The following is a 19,596-nucleotide window of genomic DNA, read 5'->3' as shown; positions in this document are numbered from 1 at the left end:
AGAGTTATGGTTAGGATTAGGGTTATAACTACAGTAGAGGTATGGTTAGGGTTATAACTACAGTAGAGGTATGGTTAGGGTTAGGGTTATAACTACAGTAGAGGTATTGTTAGGATTAGGGTTATAACTACATTAGAGGTATGGCTAGGGTTATAACTACAGTAGAGGTATGGTTAGGGTTAAGGTTATAACTACAGTAGAGGTATGGTTAGGATTAGGGTTATAACTACAGTAGAGGTATGGTTAGGGTTAGTGTTATAACTACAGTAGAGGCATGGTTAGGATTAGGGTTATAACTACAGTAGAGGTATGGTTAGTGTTATAACTACAGTAGAGGTATGGTTAGGATTAGGGTTATAACTACAGTAGAGGTATGGTTAGGATTAGGGTTATAACTACAGTAGAGGTATGGTTAGGGTTAGTATTATAACTACAGTAGAGGTATGGTTATGGTTAGGAATATAACTACAGTAGAGGTATGGTTAGGATTAGGGTTATAACTACAGTAGAGGTATGGTTAGGGTTAGTTTTATAACTACAGTAGAGGTATGGTTAGGGTTAGGGTTATAACTACAGTAGAGGTATGGTTAGGGTTAGTGTTATAACTACAGTAGAGGTATGGTTAGGGTTAGGGTTATAACTACAGTAGAGGTATGGTTAGGGTTATAACTACAGTAGCTGTATGGTTAGGGTTATAACTACAGTAGAGGTATGGTTAGGGTTAGGGTTATAACTACAGTAGCTGTATGGTTAGGGTTATATCTACAGTAGAGGTATGGTTAGGATTAGGGTTATAACTACAGTAGAGGTATGGTTAGGGTTATAACTACAGTAGAGGTATGGTTAGGGTTAGGGTTATAACTACAGTAGCTGTATGGTTAGGGTTATATCTACAGTAGAGGTATGGTTAGGATTAGGGTTATAACTACAGTAGAGGTATGGTTAGGGTTATAACTACAGTAGAGGTATGGTTAGGGTTAGGGTTATAACTACAGTAGCTGTATGGTTAGGGTTATATCTACAGTAGAGGTATGGTTAGGATTAGGGTTATAACTACAGTAGAGGTATGGTTAGGGTTATAACTACAGTAGAGGTATGGTTAGGGTTAGTGTTATAACTACAGTAGAGGTATGGTTAGGGTTAGGGTTATAACTACAGTAGAGGTATGGTTAGGGTTAGGGTTATAACTACAGTAGAGGTATGGTTAGGGTTAGGGTTATAACTACAGTAGAGGTATGGTTAGGGTTAGTGTTATAACTACAGTAGAGGTATGGTTAGGATTAGGGTTATAACTACAGTAGAGGTATGGTTAGGATTAGGGTTATAACTACAGTAGAGGTATGGTTAGGGTTAGGTTATAACTACAGTAGAGGTATGGTTAGGATTAGGGTTATAACTACAGTAGAGGTATGGTTAGGATTATAACTACAGTAGAGGTATGGTTAGGATTAGGGTTATAACTACAGTAGAGGTATGGTTAGGGTTAGTGTTATAACTACAGTAGAGGTATGGTTAGGATTAGGGTTATAACTACAGTAGAGGTATGGTTAGGGTTAGGGTTATAACTACAGTAGAGGTATGGTTAGGGTTAGGGTTATAACTACAGTAGAGGTATGGTTAGGGTTATAACTACAGTAGAGGTATGGTTAGGGTTAGTGTTATAACTACAGTAGAGGTATGGTTAGGGTTAGGGTTATAACTACAGTAGAGGTATGGTTAGGGTTAGGGTTATAACTACAGTAGAGGTATGGTTAGGGTTATAACTACAGTAGCTGTATGGTTAGGGTTATAACTACAGTAGAGGTATGGTTAGGATTAGGGTTATAACTACAGTAGAGGTATGGTTAGGATTAGGGTTATAACTACAGTAGAGGTATGGTTAGGGTTAGGGTTATAACTACAGTAGAGGTATGGTTAGGGTTAGTGTTATAACTACAGTAGAGGTATGGTTAGGGTTATAACTACAGTAGAGGTATGGTTAGTGTTATAACTACAGTAGAGGTATGGTTAGGGTTATAACTACAGTAGAGGTATGGTTAGGGTTATAACTACAGTAGAGGTATGGTTAGGATTAGGGTTATAACTACAGTAGAGGTATGGTTAGGATTAGGGTTATAACTACAGTAGAGGTATGGTTAGGATTAGGGTTATAACTACAGTAGAGGTATGGTTAGGGTTAGTGTTATAACTACAGTAGAGGTATGGTTAGGATTAGGGTTATAACTACAGTAGAGGTATGGTTAGGATTAGGGTTATAACTACAATAGAGGTATGGTTAGGATTAGGGTTATAACTACAGTAGAGGTATGGTTAGGGTTAGGGTTATAACTACAGTAGAGGTATGGTTAGGGTTATAACTACAGTAGAGGTATGGTTAGGGTTAGTGTTATAACTACAGTAGAGGTATGGTTAGGGTTAGTGTTATAACTACAGTAGAGGTATGGTTAGGGTTAGGGTTATAACTACAGTAGAGGTATGGTTAGGATTAGGGTTATAACTACAGTAGAGGTATGGTTAGGATTAGTGTTATAACTACAGTAGAGGTATGGTTAGGATTAGGTTTATAACTACAGTAGAGGTATGGTTAGGGTTAGGGTTATAACTACAGTAGAGGTATGGTTAGGGTTAGTGTTATAACTACAGTAGAGGTATGGTTAGGGTTAGGGTTATAACTACAGTAGAGGTATGGTTAGGGTTATAACTACAGTAGCTGTATGGTTAGGGTTATAACTACAGTAGAGGTATGGTTAGGGTTATAACTACAGTAGAGGTATGGTTAGGGTTAGGGTTATAACTACAGTAGAGGTATGGTTAGGGTTATAACTACAGTAGAGGTATGGTTAGGATTAGGGTTATAACTACAGTAGAGGTATGGTTAGGATTAGTGTTATAACTACAGTAGAGGTATGGTTAGGATTAGGTTTATAACTACAGTAGAGGTATGGTTAGGGTTAGGGTTATAACTACAGTAGAGGTATGGTTAGGGTTAGTGTTATAACTACAGTAAAGGTATGGTTAGGGTTAGGGTTATAACTACAGTAGAGGTATGGTTAGGGTTATAACTACAGTAGCTGTATGGTTAGGGTTATAACTACAGTAGAGGTATGGTTAGGGTTATAACTACAGTAGAGGTATGGTTAGGGTTAGGGTTATAACTACAGTAGAGGTATGGTTAGGGTTATAACTACAGTAGCTGTATGGTTAGGGTTATAACTACAGTAGAGGTATGGTTAGGGTTAGGGTTATAACTACAGTAGCTGTATGGTTAGGGTTATATCTACAGTAGAGGTATGGTTAGGATTAGGGTTATAACTACAGTAGAGGTATGGTTAGGGTTATAACTACAGTAGAGGTATGGTTAGGGTTAGGGTTATAACTACAGTAGCTGTATGGTTAGGGTTATATCTACAGTAGAGGTATGGTTAGGATTAGGGTTATAACTACAGTAGAGGTATGGTTAGGGTTATAACTACAGTAGAGGTATGGTTAGGGTTAGGGTTATAACTACAGTAGCTGTATGGTTAGGGTTATATCTACAGTAGAGGTATGGTTAGGATTAGGGTTATAACTACAGTAGAGGTATGGTTAGGGTTATAACTACAGTAGAGGTATGGTTAGGGTTAGTGTTATAACTACAGTAGAGGTATGGTTAGGGTTAGGGTTATAACTACAGTAGAGGTATGGTTAGGGTTAGGGTTATAACTACAGTAGAGGTATGGTTAGGGTTAGGGTTATAACTACAGTAGAGGTATGGTTAGGGTTAGTGTTATAACTACAGTAGAGGTATGGTTAGGATTAGGGTTATAACTACAGTAGAGGTATGGTTAGGATTAGGGTTATAACTACAGTAGAGGTATGGTTAGGGTTAGGGTTATAACTACAGTAGAGGTATGGTTAGGATTAGGGTTATAACTACAGTAGAGGTATGGTTAGGATTATAACTACAGTAGAGGTATGGTTAGGATTAGGGTTATAACTACAGTAGAGGTATGGTTAGGGTTAGTGTTATAACTACAGTAGAGGTATGGTTAGGATTAGGGTTATAACTACAGTAGAGGTATGGTTAGGGTTAGGGTTATAACTACAGTAGAGGTATGGTTAGGGTTAGGGTTATAACTACAGTAGAGGTATGGTTAGGGTTATAACTACAGTAGAGGTATGGTTAGGGTTAGTGTTATAACTACAGTAGAGGTATGGTTAGGGTTAGGGTTATAACTACAGTAGAGGTATGGTTAGGGTTAGGGTTATAACTACAGTAGAGGTATGGTTAGGGGTTATAACTACAGTAGCTGTATGGTTAGGGTTATAACTACAGTAGAGGTATGGTTAGGATTAGGGTTATAACTACAGTAGAGGTATGGTTAGGATTAGGGTTATAACTACAGTAGAGGTATGGTTAGGGTTAGGGTTATAACTACAGTAGAGGTATGGTTAGGGTTAGTGTTATAACTACAGTAGAGGTATGGTTAGGGTTATAACTACAGTAGAGGTATGGTTAGTGTTATAACTACAGTAGAGGTATGGTTAGGGTTATAACTACAGTAGAGGTATGGTTAGGGTTATAACTACAGTAGAGGTATGGTTAGGATTAGGGTTATAACTACAGTAGAGGTATGGTTAGGATTAGGGTTATAACTACAGTAGAGGTATGGTTAGGATTAGGGTTATAACTACAGTAGAGGTATGGTTAGGGTTAGTGTTATAACTACAGTAGAGGTATGGTTAGGATTAGGGTTATAACTACAGTAGAGGTATGGTTAGGATTAGGGTTATAACTACAATAGAGGTATGGTTAGGATTAGGGTTATAACTACAGTAGAGGTATGGTTAGGGTTAGGGTTATAACTACAGTAGAGGTATGGTTAGGGTTATAACTACAGTAGAGGTATGGTTAGGGTTAGTGTTATAACTACAGTAGAGGTATGGTTAGGGTTAGTGTTATAACTACAGTAGAGGTATGGTTAGGGTTAGGGTTATAACTACAGTAGAGGTATGGTTAGGATTAGGGTTATAACTACAGTAGAGGTATGGTTAGGATTAGTGTTATAACTACAGTAGAGGTATGGTTAGGATTAGGTTTATAACTACAGTAGAGGTATGGTTAGGGTTAGGGTTATAACTACAGTAGAGGTATGGTTAGGGTTAGTGTTATAACTACAGTAGAGGTATGGTTAGGGTTAGGGTTATAACTACAGTAGAGGTATGGTTAGGGTTATAACTACAGTAGCTGTATGGTTAGGGTTATAACTACAGTAGAGGTATGGTTAGGGTTATAACTACAGTAGAGGTATGGTTAGGTTAGGGTTATAACTACAGTAGAGGTATGGTTAGGGTTATAACTACAGTAGAGGTATGGTTAGGGTTAGGGTTATAACTACAGTAGAGGTATGGTTAGGATTAGTGTTATAACTACAGTAGAGGTATGGTTAGGATTAGGTTTATAACTACAGTAGAGGTATGGTTAGGGTTAGGGTTATAACTACAGTAGAGGTATGGTTAGGGTTAGTGTTATAACTACAGTAGAGGTATGGTTAGGGTTAGGGGTTATAACTACAGTAGAGGTATGGTTAGGGTTATAACTACAGTAGCTGTATGGTTAGGGTTATAACTACAGTAGAGGTATGGTTAGGGTTATAACTACAGTAGAGGTATGGTTAGGGTTAGGGTTATAACTACAGTAGAGGTATGGTTAGGGTTATAACTACAGTAGCTGTATGGTTAGGGTTATAACTACAGTAGAGGTATGGTTAGGATTAGGGTTATAACTATAGTAGAGGTATGGTTAGTGTTATAACTCCAGTAGAGGTATGGTTATGGTTAGTGTTATAACTACAGTAGAGGCATGGTTAGGGTTAAGGTTATAACTACAGTAGAGGTATGGTTAGGGTTATAACTACAGTAGAGGTATGGTTAGGGTTAGTGTTATAACTACAGTAGAGATATGGTTAGGGTTAGTGTTATAACTACAGTAGAGATATGGATAGGATTAGGGTTATAACTACAGTAGAGGTATGGTTAAGATTAGGGTTATAACTACAGTAGAGGTATGGTTAGGGTTAGGGTTATAACTACAGTAGAGGTATGGTTAGGATTAGGGTTATAACTACAGTAGAGGTATGGTTAGGATTAGGGTTATAACTACAGTAGAGGTATGGTTAGGGTTATAACTACAGTAGAGGTATGGTTAGGGTCAAGGTTATAACTACAGTAGAGGTATGGTTAGGATTAGGGTTATAACTACAGTAGAGGTATGGTTAGGATTAGGGTTATAACTACAGTAGAGGTATGGTTAGGGTTATAACTACAGTAAAGGTATGGATAGGGTTAGGGTTATAACTACAGTAGAGGTATGGTTAGGGTTATAACTACAGTAGAGGTATGGTTAGGATTAGGGTTATAACTACAGTAGAGGCATGGTTAGGATTAGGGTTATAACTACAGTAGAGGTATGGTTAGGATTAGGGTTATAACTACAGTAGAGGCATGGTTAGGATTAGGGTTATAACTACAGTAGAGGTATGGTTAGGGTTAGGTTTATAACTACAGTAGAGGTATGGTTAGGATTAGGGTTATAACTACAGTAGAGGTATGGTTAGGATTAGGGTTATAACTACAGTAGAGGTATGGTTAGGGTTAGTGTTATAACTACAGTAGAGGTATGGTTAGGATTAGGGTTATAACTACAGTAGAGGTATGGTTAGGGTTAGGGTTATAACTACAGTAGAGGTATGGTTAGGGTTATAACTACAGTAGAGGTATGGTTAGGGTTAGGGTTATAACTACAGTAGAGGTATGGTTAGGATTAAGGTTATAACTATAGTAGAGGTATGGTTAGGATTAGGGTTATAACTACAGTAGAGGTATGGTTAGGGTTATAACTACAGTAGAGGTATGGTTAGGGTTAGGGTTATAACTACAGTAGCTGTATGGTTAGGATTAGGGTTATAACTACAGTAGCTGTATGGTTAGGATTAGGGTTATAACTACAGTAGAGGTATGGTTAGGATTAGGGTTATAACTACAGTAGAGGTATGGTTAGGATTAGGGTTATAACTACAGTAGAGGTATGGTTAGGGTTAGGGTTATAACTACAGTAGAGGTATGGTTAGGATTAGGGTTATAACTACAGTAGAGGTATGGTTAGGGTTAGTGTTATAACTACAGTAGAGGTATGGTTAGGATTAGGGTTATAACTACAGTAGAGGTATGGTTAGGATTAGGGTTATAACTACAGTAGAGGTATGGTTAGGATTAGGGTTATAACTACAGTAGAGTTATGGTTAGGATTAGGGTTATAACTACAGTAGAGGTATGGTTAGGGTTATAACTACAGTAGAGGTATGGTTAGGGTTAGGGTTATAACTACAGTAGAGGTATGGTTAGGATTAGGGTTATAACTACAGTAGAGGTATGGTTAGGGTTATAACTACAGTAGAGGTATGGTTAGGGTTAAGGTTATAACTACAGTAGAGGTATGGTTAGGATTAGGGTTATAACTACAGTAGAGGTATGGTTAGGGTTAGTGTTATAACTACAGTAGAGGTATGGTTAGGATTAGGTTTATAACTACAGTAGAGGTATGGTTATGATTAGGGTTATAACTACAGTAGATGTATGGTTAGGGTTATAACTACAGTAGAGGTATGGTTAGGGTTAGTGTTATAACTACAGTAGAGGCATGGTTAGGATTAGGGTTATAACTACAGTAGAGGTATGGTTAGGATTAGGGTTATAACTACAGTAGAGGTATGGTTAGGGTTAGTATTATAACTACAGTAGAGGTATGGTTAGGGTTAGTGTTATAACTACAGTAGAGGTATGGTTAGGGTTAGGGTTATAACTACAGTAGAGGTATGGTTAGGGTTAGGGTTATAACTACAGTAGAGGTATGGTTAGGGTTATAACTACAGTAGCTGTATGGTTAGGGTTATAACTACAGTAGAGGTATGGTTAGGATTAGGGTTATAACTACAGTAGAGGTATGGTTAGGATTAGGGTTATAACTACAGTAGAGGTATGGTTAGGGTTAGGGTTATAACTATAGTAGAGGTATGGTTAGGATTAGGGTTATAACGACAGTAGAGGTATGGTTAGGGTTAGTATTATAACTACAGTAGAGGTATGGTTAGGGTTAGTGTTATAACTACAGTAGAGGTATGGTTAGGGTTATAACTACAGTAGAGGTATGGTTAGGGTTAGTGTTATAACTACAGTAGAGGTATGGTTAGGGTTAGGGTTATAACTACAGTAGAGGTATGGTTAGGGTTAGGGTTATAACTACAGTAGAGGTATGGTTAGGGTTAGGGTTATAACTACAGTAGAGGTATGGTTAGGATTAGGGTTATAACTACAGTAGAGGTATGGTTAGGGTTATAACTACAGTAGAGGTATGGTTAGGATTAGGGTTATAACTACAGTAGAGGTATGGTTAGGATTAGGGTTATAACTACAGTAGAGGTATGGTTAGGGTTAGTATTATAACTACAGTAGAGGTATGGTTAGGGTTATAACTACAGTAGAGGTATGGTTAGCGTTAGGGTTATAACTACAGTAGAGGTATGGTTAGGATTAGGGTTATAACTACAGTAGAGGTATGGTTAGGATTAGGGTTATAACTACAGTAGAGGTATGGTTAGGATTAGGGTTATAACTACCGTAGAGGTATGGTTATGATTAGGGTAATAACTACAGTAGAGGTATGGTTAGGGTTAGTGTTATAACTACAGTAGAGGTATGGTTAGGGTTAGTATTATAACTACAGTAGAGGTATGGTTAGGATTAGGGTTATAACTACAGTAGAGGTATGGTTAGGGTTAGGGTTATAACTACAGTAGAGGTATGGTTAGGATTAGGGTTATAACTACAGTAGAGGTATGGTTAGGGTTAGTGTTATAACTACAGTAGAGGTATGGTTAGGGTTAAGGTTATAACTACAGTAGAGGTATGGTTAGGATTAGGGTTATAACTACAGTAGAGGTATGGTTAGGATTAGGTTTATAACTACAGTAGAGGTATGGTTAGGGTTAGTGTTATAACTACAGTAGAGATATGGTTAGGATTAGGGTTATAACTACAGTAGAGGTATGGTTAGGATTAGGGTTATAACTACAGTAGAGGTATGGTTAGGATTAGGGTTATAACTACAGTAGAGGTATGGTTAGGATTAGGGTTATAACTACAGTAGAGGTATGGTTAGGGTTAGTGTTATAACTACAGTAGAGGTATGGTTAGGGTTAGGGTTATAACTACAGTAGAGGTATGGTTAGGGTTATAACTACAGTAGAGGTATGGTTAGGATTAGGGTTATAACTATAGTAGAGGTATGGTTAGTGTTATAACTCCAGTAGAGGTATGGTTATGGTTAGTGTTATAACTACAGTAGAGGCATGGTTAGGGTTATAACTACAGTAGAGGTATGGTTAGGATTAGGGTTATAACTACAGTAGAGGTATGGTTAGGATTAGGTTTATAACTACAGTAGAGGTATGGTTAGGGTTAGTGTTATAACTACAGTAGAGATATGGTTAGGATTAGGGTTATAACTACAGTAGAGGTATGGTTAGGGTTAGTGTTATAACTACAGTAGAGATATGGTTAGGATTAGGGTTATAACTACAGTAGAGGTATGGTTAAGATTAGGGTTATAACTACAGTAGAGGTATGGTTAGGGTTATAACTACAGTAGAGGTATGGTTAGGGTTAGGGTTATAACTACAGTAGAGGTATGGTTAGGGTTATAACTACAGTAGAGGTATGGTTAGGGTTAGGGTTATAACTACAGTAGAGGTATGGTTAGGGTTAGGATTATAACTACAGTAGAGGTATGGTTAGGATTAGTGTTATAACTACAGTAGAGATATGGTTAGGGTTAGTGTTATAACTACAGTAGAGATATGGTTAGGATTAGGGTTATAACTACAGTAGAGGTATGGTTAGGATTAGGGTTATAACTACAGTAGAGGTATGGTTAGGGTTAGGGTTATAACTACAGTAGAGGTATGGTTAGGATTAGGGTTATAACTACAGTAGAGGTATGGTTAGGATTAGGGTTATAACTACAGTAGAGGTATGGTTAGGGTTATAACTACAGTAGAGGTATGGTTAGGGTTAAGGTTATAACTACAGTAGAGGTATGGTTAGGATTAGGGTTATAACTACAGTAGAGGTATGGTTAGGGTTATAACTACAGTAGAGGTATGGATAGGGTTAGGGTTATAACTACAGTAGAGGTATGGTTAGGGTTATAACTAGAGTAGAGGTATGGTTAGGATTAGGGTTATAACTACAGTAGAGGCATGGTTAGGATTAGGGTTATAACTACAGTAGAGGTATGGTTAGGGTTATAACTACAGTAGAGGTATGGTTAGGGTTATAACTACAGTAGAGGTATGGTTAGGATTAGGGTTATAACTACAGTAGAGGTATGGTTAGGGTTAGTGTTATAACTACAGTAGAGGTATGGTTAGGATTAGGGTTATAACTACAGTAGAGGTATGGTTAGGGTTATAATTACAGTAGAGGTATGGTTAGGGTTATAACTACAGTAGAGGTATGGTTAGGATTAGGGTTATAACTACAGTAGAGGTATGGTTAGGGTTAGTGTTATAACTACAGTAGAGGTATGGTTAGGATTAGGGTTATAACTACAGTAGAGGTATGGTTAGGGTTAGGGTTATAACTACAGTAGAGGTATGGTTAGGGTTATAACTACAGTAGAGGTATGGTTAGGGTTAGGGTTATAACTACAGTAGAGGTATGGTTAGGATTAAGGTTATAACTATAGTAGAGGTATGGTTAGGATTAGGGTTATAACTACAGTAGAGGTATGGTTAGGGTTATAACTACAGTAGAGGTATGGTTAGGGTTAGGGTTATAACTACAGTAGAGGTATGGTTAGGATTAGGGTTATAACTACAGTAGAGGTATGGTTAGGATTAGGGTTATAACTACAGTAGAGGTATGGTTAGGATTAGGGTTATAACTACAGTAGAGGTATGGTTAGGATTAGGGTTATAACTACAGTAGAGGTATGGTTAGGGTTAGGGTTATAACTACAGTAGAGGTATGGTTAGGATTAGGGTTATAACTACAGTAGAGGTATGGTTAGGGTTAGGGTTATAACTACAGTAGAGGTATGGTTAGGGTTATAACTACAGTAGAGGTATGGTTAGGATTAGGGTTATAACTACAATAGAGGTATGGTTAGGGTTATAACTACAGTAGAGGTATGGTTATGGTTATAACTACAGTAGAGGTATGGTTAGGGTTATAACTACAGTAGAGGTATGGTTAGGATTAGGGTTATAACTACAATAGAGGTATGGTTAGGGTTATAACTACAGTAGAGGTATGGTTATGGTTATAACTACAGTAGAGGTATGGTTAAGGTTATAACTACAGTAGAGGTATGGTTAGGGTTAGGGTTATAACTACAGTAGAGGTATGGTTAGGATTAGGGTTATAACTACAGTAACTGTACCTGACATAAGAGGCTGTCCTGCCATGCCCATGGGAGCCATGCCCAGGTTGTTCATAGCTGTGGCCCAGGCGTTGGGGTCTGACATGGGCATCGTCATGGGGCTGGAGTCCATGGACATGTTATGAATCCCTTCTGCAAAAGAGATAGAAAGAGAGCGAGAGTCAGTCAGAATACGGTACAATCAGATGTTGTCTCAAATAGTTTTTGCCTCCTTTGTTCGATTTCCTCACATTTCCTATTTAATAGCTTCTATAAACCTGCGAGGCGTTACAAAGGAAATGAAATAGCATATTTATTCATGTCTGGCAATAGCAGAGGAATACTTCATCTTTTTACTTTGTGCTCTCAGAGTGGGGAGAGAGAGGCCATCTGTACAGTGACACAGCCTTTTCATTTTATTATGAGGTCTATTAGCAATCATTTCCCTCCTGGCTGAACTCCCTTTGTCTCTGACCTCTACTAAGAGAGAGCCTCTTGATGATGCTGCTTCTCTTCCCTGACCGACACCACACACTCTCAGAAGGAACAAGAGGACTAACACCATACAGACACACACACACACAGGTAAACTCACGAGGACACACTCTGATAAAATCTACCCAATAAAACGCCAGTGAGAGAGAAAAGCTGGTTTATGTTTGAATGTCACAGTAAATAAGAATGATTCTCCAGCAAACACGAAACATTACGGTAATAATAATAACTGAAATCCAGACACTGAAGGGAATTTATAAAGCATTAGGGCTTCTGAAACTAAACATCTCTGGCCAACTGCTACAAACACACATCTATTCATACAGCCCACGGCGGTCTGGTTTTCTGCCAAGTGTAACGTCTTACACAGCAAAGCAAACACATTCAGATCCCTATAGTAAAAGGCCCAAATTAAACAAGAACACATTACAAATTCAACACCACCGTATTCTGACAAACCAAACCATTTCACAACCCTAAATGGGCTTTCTTTCTCTACTTTATTTGACCTCTTCCTCTGACGGATGGGTAAAGTGTGACGGCTGGCTGTGGGACTAAACTGCTCTACTGCATCATGATGCCAAAACAAAAAGTGGGTGCTAATGAGGAGCAGGGCTGAAGACAACACTTCATACTTCAAAAGGTCGGTGTCAGCAGCCCACTGTGCCTGCTAACACTGATGCTGTATGTGTGTGTATCGATGTGTGTGTGTGTGTGTGAGTGCGCACCATGTGTGTGCCCTGTCCAATCACTTGAGTAGCGAGCGGATTGTTCCGAAGCAGCTGATGGGCAGGTATAATAAAGGACTAATGCTGTTACCTCTGTCTGGTATAATAAAGGACTAATGCTGTTACCTCTGTCTGGTATAATAAAGGACTAATGCTGTTACCTCTGTCTGGTATAATAAAGGACTAATGCTGTTACCTCTGTCTGGTATAATAAAGGACTAATGCTGTTACCTCTGTCTGGTATAATAAAGGACTAATGCTGTTACCTCTGTCTGGTATAATAAAGGACTAATGCTGTTACCTCTGTCTGGTATAATAAAGGACTAATGCTGTTACCTCTGTCTGGTATAATAAAGGACTAATGATGTTACCTCTGTCTGGTATAATAAAGGACTAATGATGTTACCTCTGTCTGGTATAATAAAGGACTAATGCTGTTACCTCTGTCTGGTATAATAAAGGACTAATGCTGTTACCTCTGTCTGGTATAATAAAGGACTAATGCTGTTACCTCTGTCTGGTATAATAAAGGACTAATGCTGTTACCTCTGTCTGGTATAATAAAGGACTAATGCTGTTACCTCTGTCTGGTATAATAAAGGACTAATGCTGTTACCTCTGTCTGGTATAATAAAGGACTAATGCTGTTACCTCTGTCTGGTATAATAAAGGACTAATGATGTTACCTCTGTCTGGTATAATAAAGGACTAATGATTTTACCTCTGTCTGGTATAATAAAGGACTAATGCTGTTACCTCTGTCTGGTATAATAAAGGACTAATGATGTTACCTCTGTCTGGTATAATAAAGGACTAATGCTGTTACCTCTGTCTGGTATAATAAAGGACTAATGATGTTACCTCTGTCTGGTATAATAAAGGACTAATGATGTTACCTCTGTCTGGTATAATAAAGGATTAATGCTGTTACCTCTGTCTGGTATAATAAAGGACTAATGATGTTACCTCTGTCTGGTATAATAAAGGACTAATGATGTTACCTCTGTCTGGTATAATAAAGGACTAATGCTGTTACCTCTGTCTGGTATAATAAAGGACTAATGCTGTTACCTCTGTCTGGTATAATAAAGGACTAATGCTGTTACCTCTGTCTGGTATAATAAAGGACTAATGCTGTTACCTCTGTCTGGTATAATAAAGAACTAATGATGTTACCTCTGTCTGGTATAATAAAGGACTAATGCTGTTACCTCTGTCTGGTATAATAAAGGACTAATGCTGTTACCTCTGTCTGGTATAATAAAGGACTAATGCTGTTACCTCTGTCTGGTATAATAAAGGACTAATGATTTTACCTCTGTCTGGTATAATAAAGGACTAATGCTGTTACCTCTGTCTGGTATAATAAAGGACTAATGATTTTACCTCTGTCTGGTATAATAAAGGACTAATGCTGTTACCTCTGTCTGGTATAATAAAGGACTAATGATGTTACCTCTGTCTGGTATAATAAAGGACTAATGCTGTTACCTCTGTCTGGTATAATAAAGGACTAATGATGTTACCTCTGTCTGGTATAATAAAGGACTAATGATGTTACCTCTGTCTGGTATAATAAAGGACTAATGCTGTTACCTCTGTCTGGTATAATAAAGGACTAATGATGTTACCTCTGTCTGGTATAATAAAGGACTAATGATTTTACCTCTGTCTGGTATAATAAAGGACTAATGCTGTTACCTCTGTCTGGTATAATAAAGGACTAATGATGTTACCTCTGTCTGGTATAATAAAGGACTAATGATGTTACCTCTGTCTGGTATAATAAAGGACTAATGATGTTACCTCTGTCTGGTATAATAAAGGACTAATGATGTTACCTCTGTCTGGTATAATAAAGGACTAATGATGTTACCTCTGTCTGGTATAATAAAGGACTAATGATTTTACCTCTGTCTGGTATAATAAAGGACTAATGCTGTTACCTCTGTCTGGTATAATAAAGGACTAATGATTTTACCTCTGTCTGGTATAATAAAGGACTAATGCTGTTACCTCTGTCCCCTGCATCCCAGATACTCTCATTACACTCCCATCCCTGGGTTGCCATGGCAAAGGCTGTTAAAACTGTTGTATAACAGAGGGGAGAGAGGATGGGTGTTTTACAAGGCAGAGATGAGGCTCAGAGGCTTGTTATACCCTCCTTAGAGGATCCACTGCACCAACAACTAAAGGAGCTCTAATTGCAGAAGGGGGAGTTGGAGCTGTTTTACAGCAGGTCAAACAGGAGTCGTGTAAACAGCCTCACTCACCAGTCATAACAAACTGACTAGTCTCACTGACCAGTCCAAACAAACTGACTAGTCTCACTGACCAGTCCAAACAAACTGACTAGTCTCACTGACCAGTCATAACAAACTGACTAGTCTCACTGACCAGTCCAAACAAACGAATTAGACTCACTGACTGACCAGTCAAAACAGAAAGGTCATAAATGCAATGAGACGGTTTAGAATCAGTGACAACCGTTTCCGAAAGGATCCAGATACATCCACAGGGTTTCACTCATCACTAGACAACTAACTGTGAACGTCATAGGAAACCTTAGAACTGATCTTATCAGGTTCATAGTAATCTAAGAGTTGAAGGCTTTGAGAGATTGGTTTAGTGCTGGTCGAGGTCAAGGTTAGTCCTGCTGGCCTCGCCCTGAAATGATAAGATGCTGTGGAGGAATTGTCCACAGGGCCTCTCTGTCCTACAGTCTGTTCTTTGCAACCTCCCTCCCTCTCTCCAATCACCCATCTCTCCCTTCCTCTCTCGGCACTGACCTCTGGGCTTTAGGGCTTTACAGAGTGACCTTGAGGGCAGAGCTCTGGCATGGCTCCCCTCAGCTCTCTTTCACTCAATCACATTCACACAGAGCCGAGGGAGTGTGTCTGAATAGCAAACAGCAGTGGAAAGATCAACACTAGCATACACGCTCGCTGGCTCAACCAGAAGAAATTTCAGCCAGTGAATATAATATATGTCTAAGATTCAACCTGTTCTACCATTTTGGGGGTAAAATTCAATGCCTAAAGTTTGGCAGGGATTGATTCAATGTGTAACCTCTACTTCAACATCTAACTGTATACACTCCAAGGTCAAAGAGGTAGATGAAAATCAATGTTGATGAAACTGTAATAAAATTACTATGCTTAGTCTGGAGCTATAGTGTAGGCTATGCTATGAAAACTTGGCTGCAATCTGATTAGTGAGGAATTGTTCTAAACAATCAATAATTTTGCAGTTTAATTATAGCCATTATTGATTTAATAGAATACATTTTCATTGAGCCCTTGATCGATTTGATTCTGGTTTAGGTGAAAAAAGCTGAAAATGAACAACCAGAGCTGTAAAAACCCACGTTTTCAATTGAAAATAATTGAAGTGACAAATCCCTACCTGGACCCCCACTGTGCCAAAGTAATGGTATGAGAAACACTTCCACAGGCCTGATCTTAGCATTACTTGCCTATGAGCTGCAGTAAAGGCTCCCCCAGGGTGCTGATGGGAAATGTATCAGTTTTAAGGCCCATTGGCAGGAGGCCTCAGAGCAGGCCAAGAGAAGCTCAGGGACATTTAGTTCACAACGGACAAGGTCTTAACAGCTAACATGTCAATTACAGTCTCTTTACAAAGAAAGGTCTCCTGTAACACTATCATGGTCATATACACCCAGAACAGGGAAGGAAGGCTGTACTCAGGACTAACTGCTGGAGAGAGAGAGGACGAACTGAGAGAGAGAGAGAGAGAGAGAGAGAGAGAGAGAGAGAGAGAGAGAGAGTGTGTGCCAGGACCACAAATACAAATTCCATCTAGACACCGTTGCCCTAGAGCACACAAAAAACTATACATACCTCGGCCTAAACATCAGCGCCACAGGTAACTTCCACAAAGCTGTGAACGATCTGAGAGACAAGGCAAGAAGGGCCTTCTATGCCATCAAAAGGAACATAAAATGTGACATACCAATTAGGATCTGGCTAAAAATACTTGAATCAGTTATAGAACCCATTGCCCTTTATGGTTCTGAGGTCTGGGGTCCGCTCACCAACCAAGAATTCACAAAATGGGACAAACACCAAATTGAGACTCTGCATGCAGAATTCTGCAAAAACATCCTCCGTGTACAACGTAAAACACCAAATAATGCATGCAGAGCAGAATTAGGCCAATACCCGCTAATTATCAAAATCCAGAAAAGAGCCGTTAAGTTCTATAACCACTTAAAAGGAAGCGATTCCCAAACCTTCCATAACAAAGCCATCACCTACAGAGAGATGAACTTGGAGAAGAGTCCCCTAAGTAAGCTTGTCCTGGGGCTCTGTTCACAAACACAAACAGACCCCACACAGACCCAGGACAACAACAACAACAACACAACTAGACCCAACCAAATCATGAGAAAACAAAAAGAGAATTACTTGACACATTGGAAAGAACAAACAAAAAAACAGAGCAAACTAGAATGCTATTTGGCCCTAAACAGAGAGTACACAGTGGCAGAATACCTGACCACTGTGACTGACCCAAACTTAAGGAAAGCTTTGACTATGTACAGACTCAGTGAGCATAGCCTTGCTATTGAGAAAGGCCGCCGTAGGCAGACCTGGCTCTCAAGAGAAGACAGGCTATGTGCACACTGCCCACAAAATGAGGTGGAAACTGAGCTGCACTTCCTAACCTCCTGCCAAATGTATGACCATATTAGAGACACATATTTCCCTCAGATTACAGCGATCCACAAAGAATTCGAAAACAAACCCAATTTTGATAAACTCCCTTATCTACTGGGTGAAAAGCCACAGTGTGCCATCACAGCTGCAATATTTGTGACCTGTTGCCACAAGAAAAGGGCAACCAGTGAAGAACAAACACCATTGTAAATACAACCCATATTTATGTTTATTTATTTTCCCATCTGTGCTTTAACTATTTGCACATTGTTACAACACTGTATATATACATAGTATGACATTTGAAATGTCTTTATTCTTTTGAAACTTCTGAGTGTAATGTTTGCTGTTAATGTTTATTGTTTATTTCGCTTTTGTTTACTATCTACTTCACTTGCTTTGGCAATGTTAACACACGTTTCCCATGCCAATAAAGCCCTTAAATTGAATTTAATTGAATTGAGAGAGAGAGAGAGAGAGAGAGAGAGAGAGAGAGAGAGAGAGAGAGAGAGAGAGAGAGAGAGAGAGAGGGGTATTGATGTGGAGATAGAGAGAGTGTGAGAGAGAGAGAGAGAGAGAGAGAGAGAGAGAGAGAGAGAGAGAGAGAGAGAGAGAGAGAGAGAGAGAGAGGGGTATTGATGTGGAGATAGAGAGAGTGTGAGAGAGAGAAAGAGAGAGGATTGTCTAACTAATGGCAAATTGCAGACATTTTCTATCGAAATCTGGACCATCCACATAAAGAAAATTGGGTCTAATGATAGTTTGTAAGAAAAGTGTAATGCCTGGTAAAAAATCATTCTGGGTTTTATAAACATACAATTATCAAATAGCCTATAAATGTGTCATTGCTGAACAGAAAATTGGTGGGTGAAATGGTGCAGTATCTAATTAATTTCCACTGCATGAATCTATATCAAAAGTAAAAACATCCATGACATTAAATGTCTCTGATTTCCTTTGAATATTGGTTCTAGGTCCTTAGACTCACAGCACATCCACCTAAAGACATGAGTGCGTGCGTGTGTATGTTTAATGATGTATGAGTGGCCTTCTCTTCCCTCCTTTCATCTATTAATGACATAAAAATCTTAGGGCACTTCTCATTAGCAGTGGAGCTTAGAGAGCTCAGAGTGGGGTGTAGATAACAGATCTGTTCATTTAGGATGAGGGCCACTGAAAGGAGCGTTCAGACAGAAGTAGCTGATAGAAGCAGGCTGAAGAAACAGATCTCTCTGCACCCAGGAATCCCTCAGCCTAATCCTGCCAAGCTTTCAGAGGGGAATGGTCTGCCTCATCTCCCTCATCAAAGGTCTCCCCCATCTCTCTCCCTCACCAAACCAAGGGACTTTCAGAGGAGAAAGGTCTCCCCCATCTTCCTCATCAATCTAAAGGCCCTACTGTTACAGTATTTCAACCCTCCAATATGTTTGCTACAGTAGTTCAACCCTCCAAGACAGTCTACAGTACCATACTTAATCAAATCCAGATGTGACAACTTGGCTGATAAAAGTAAATAATGTTTTTAACTTTATCTTAAATTAATCTTTTGCGATAAACATTTGTATCCAGCTTCTTTCAAGACTAAATTGCGGTTATCTCCAAAGAGGTAAACATATTTTTCTTCACATTCTTTCTACATATTTCCTGACACCTGAGACAAGTCAGTTGTTGATTGTTCAGGCATATCAGAGATTAACTTCATCATATACAACATAACTGTCACGAATTCAGCCGAGGCTACCCCTCCTCCTTGCTCGGGCAGGCTTCGGCGTTCGCCGTCACCGGAGTACTAGCTGCTACCGATCCATGTTTCTATGTTCGACTTGTTTTGTCTGTATTGGTCTCACCTGTTTCCCATCATGTAGTTAGGTCTTCCCTATTTAACCCTCTGGCTCACACTGTGTGTTGTGCGTGTTTGTCCATGTTTTGGTTGTCGTCTGTGAGCGGTTTTGTTCCTCCCTGCGTGGAGGTATGTTCATAAAGATACCTACGAGTAAAGTACGTTTTTCGATTAGCTCTGTGTCCTGCGCCTGACTTCGTCCTACCGCATTACACTGATGCCTTGACAGAAACACGCACCATTTATGGAGTCAGCAGGTACAGCCATGCCAGCCGGATTGATGGAGGAACGCGTCCAACAACAAGCGACCATGATCCAGGCTCTCGGCACCGCAATGGAACGTGTGATAAATACTATGGAGCGATGGGAGAGAGGAGGTTTTCCTATACCTCTTCC

The 19,596-nt window shown here is 39.1% G+C and overlaps 1 protein-coding gene across 2 annotated transcripts in view; it reads right to left on the bottom strand.

Annotated features, from left to right (window-relative positions):
• The window catches only part of LOC121534889 (ecto-NOX disulfide-thiol exchanger 2), a 271,267-nt gene that overhangs the window by 112,616 nt on the left and 139,055 nt on the right, over window positions 1-19,596 (bottom strand). For both annotated transcript variants that reach the window (XM_041841513.2, XM_041841505.2), the window contains exon 3: window positions 11,480-11,611. In XM_041841513.2, coding sequence (XP_041697447.2) covers window positions 11,480-11,611 — 132 coding nt within the window. The remainder of the gene's footprint in view (window positions 1-11,479; window positions 11,612-19,596) is intronic.

The sequence above is a fragment of the Coregonus clupeaformis genome, chromosome 2 (assembly GCF_020615455.1).
Source record: "Coregonus clupeaformis isolate EN_2021a chromosome 2, ASM2061545v1, whole genome shotgun sequence".
NCBI classification, from domain to species: domain Eukaryota; kingdom Metazoa; phylum Chordata; class Actinopteri; order Salmoniformes; family Salmonidae; genus Coregonus; species Coregonus clupeaformis.
Note: the sequence above shows the minus strand (reverse complement) of the source record. Positions and strands in the feature narration are given on the sequence as shown.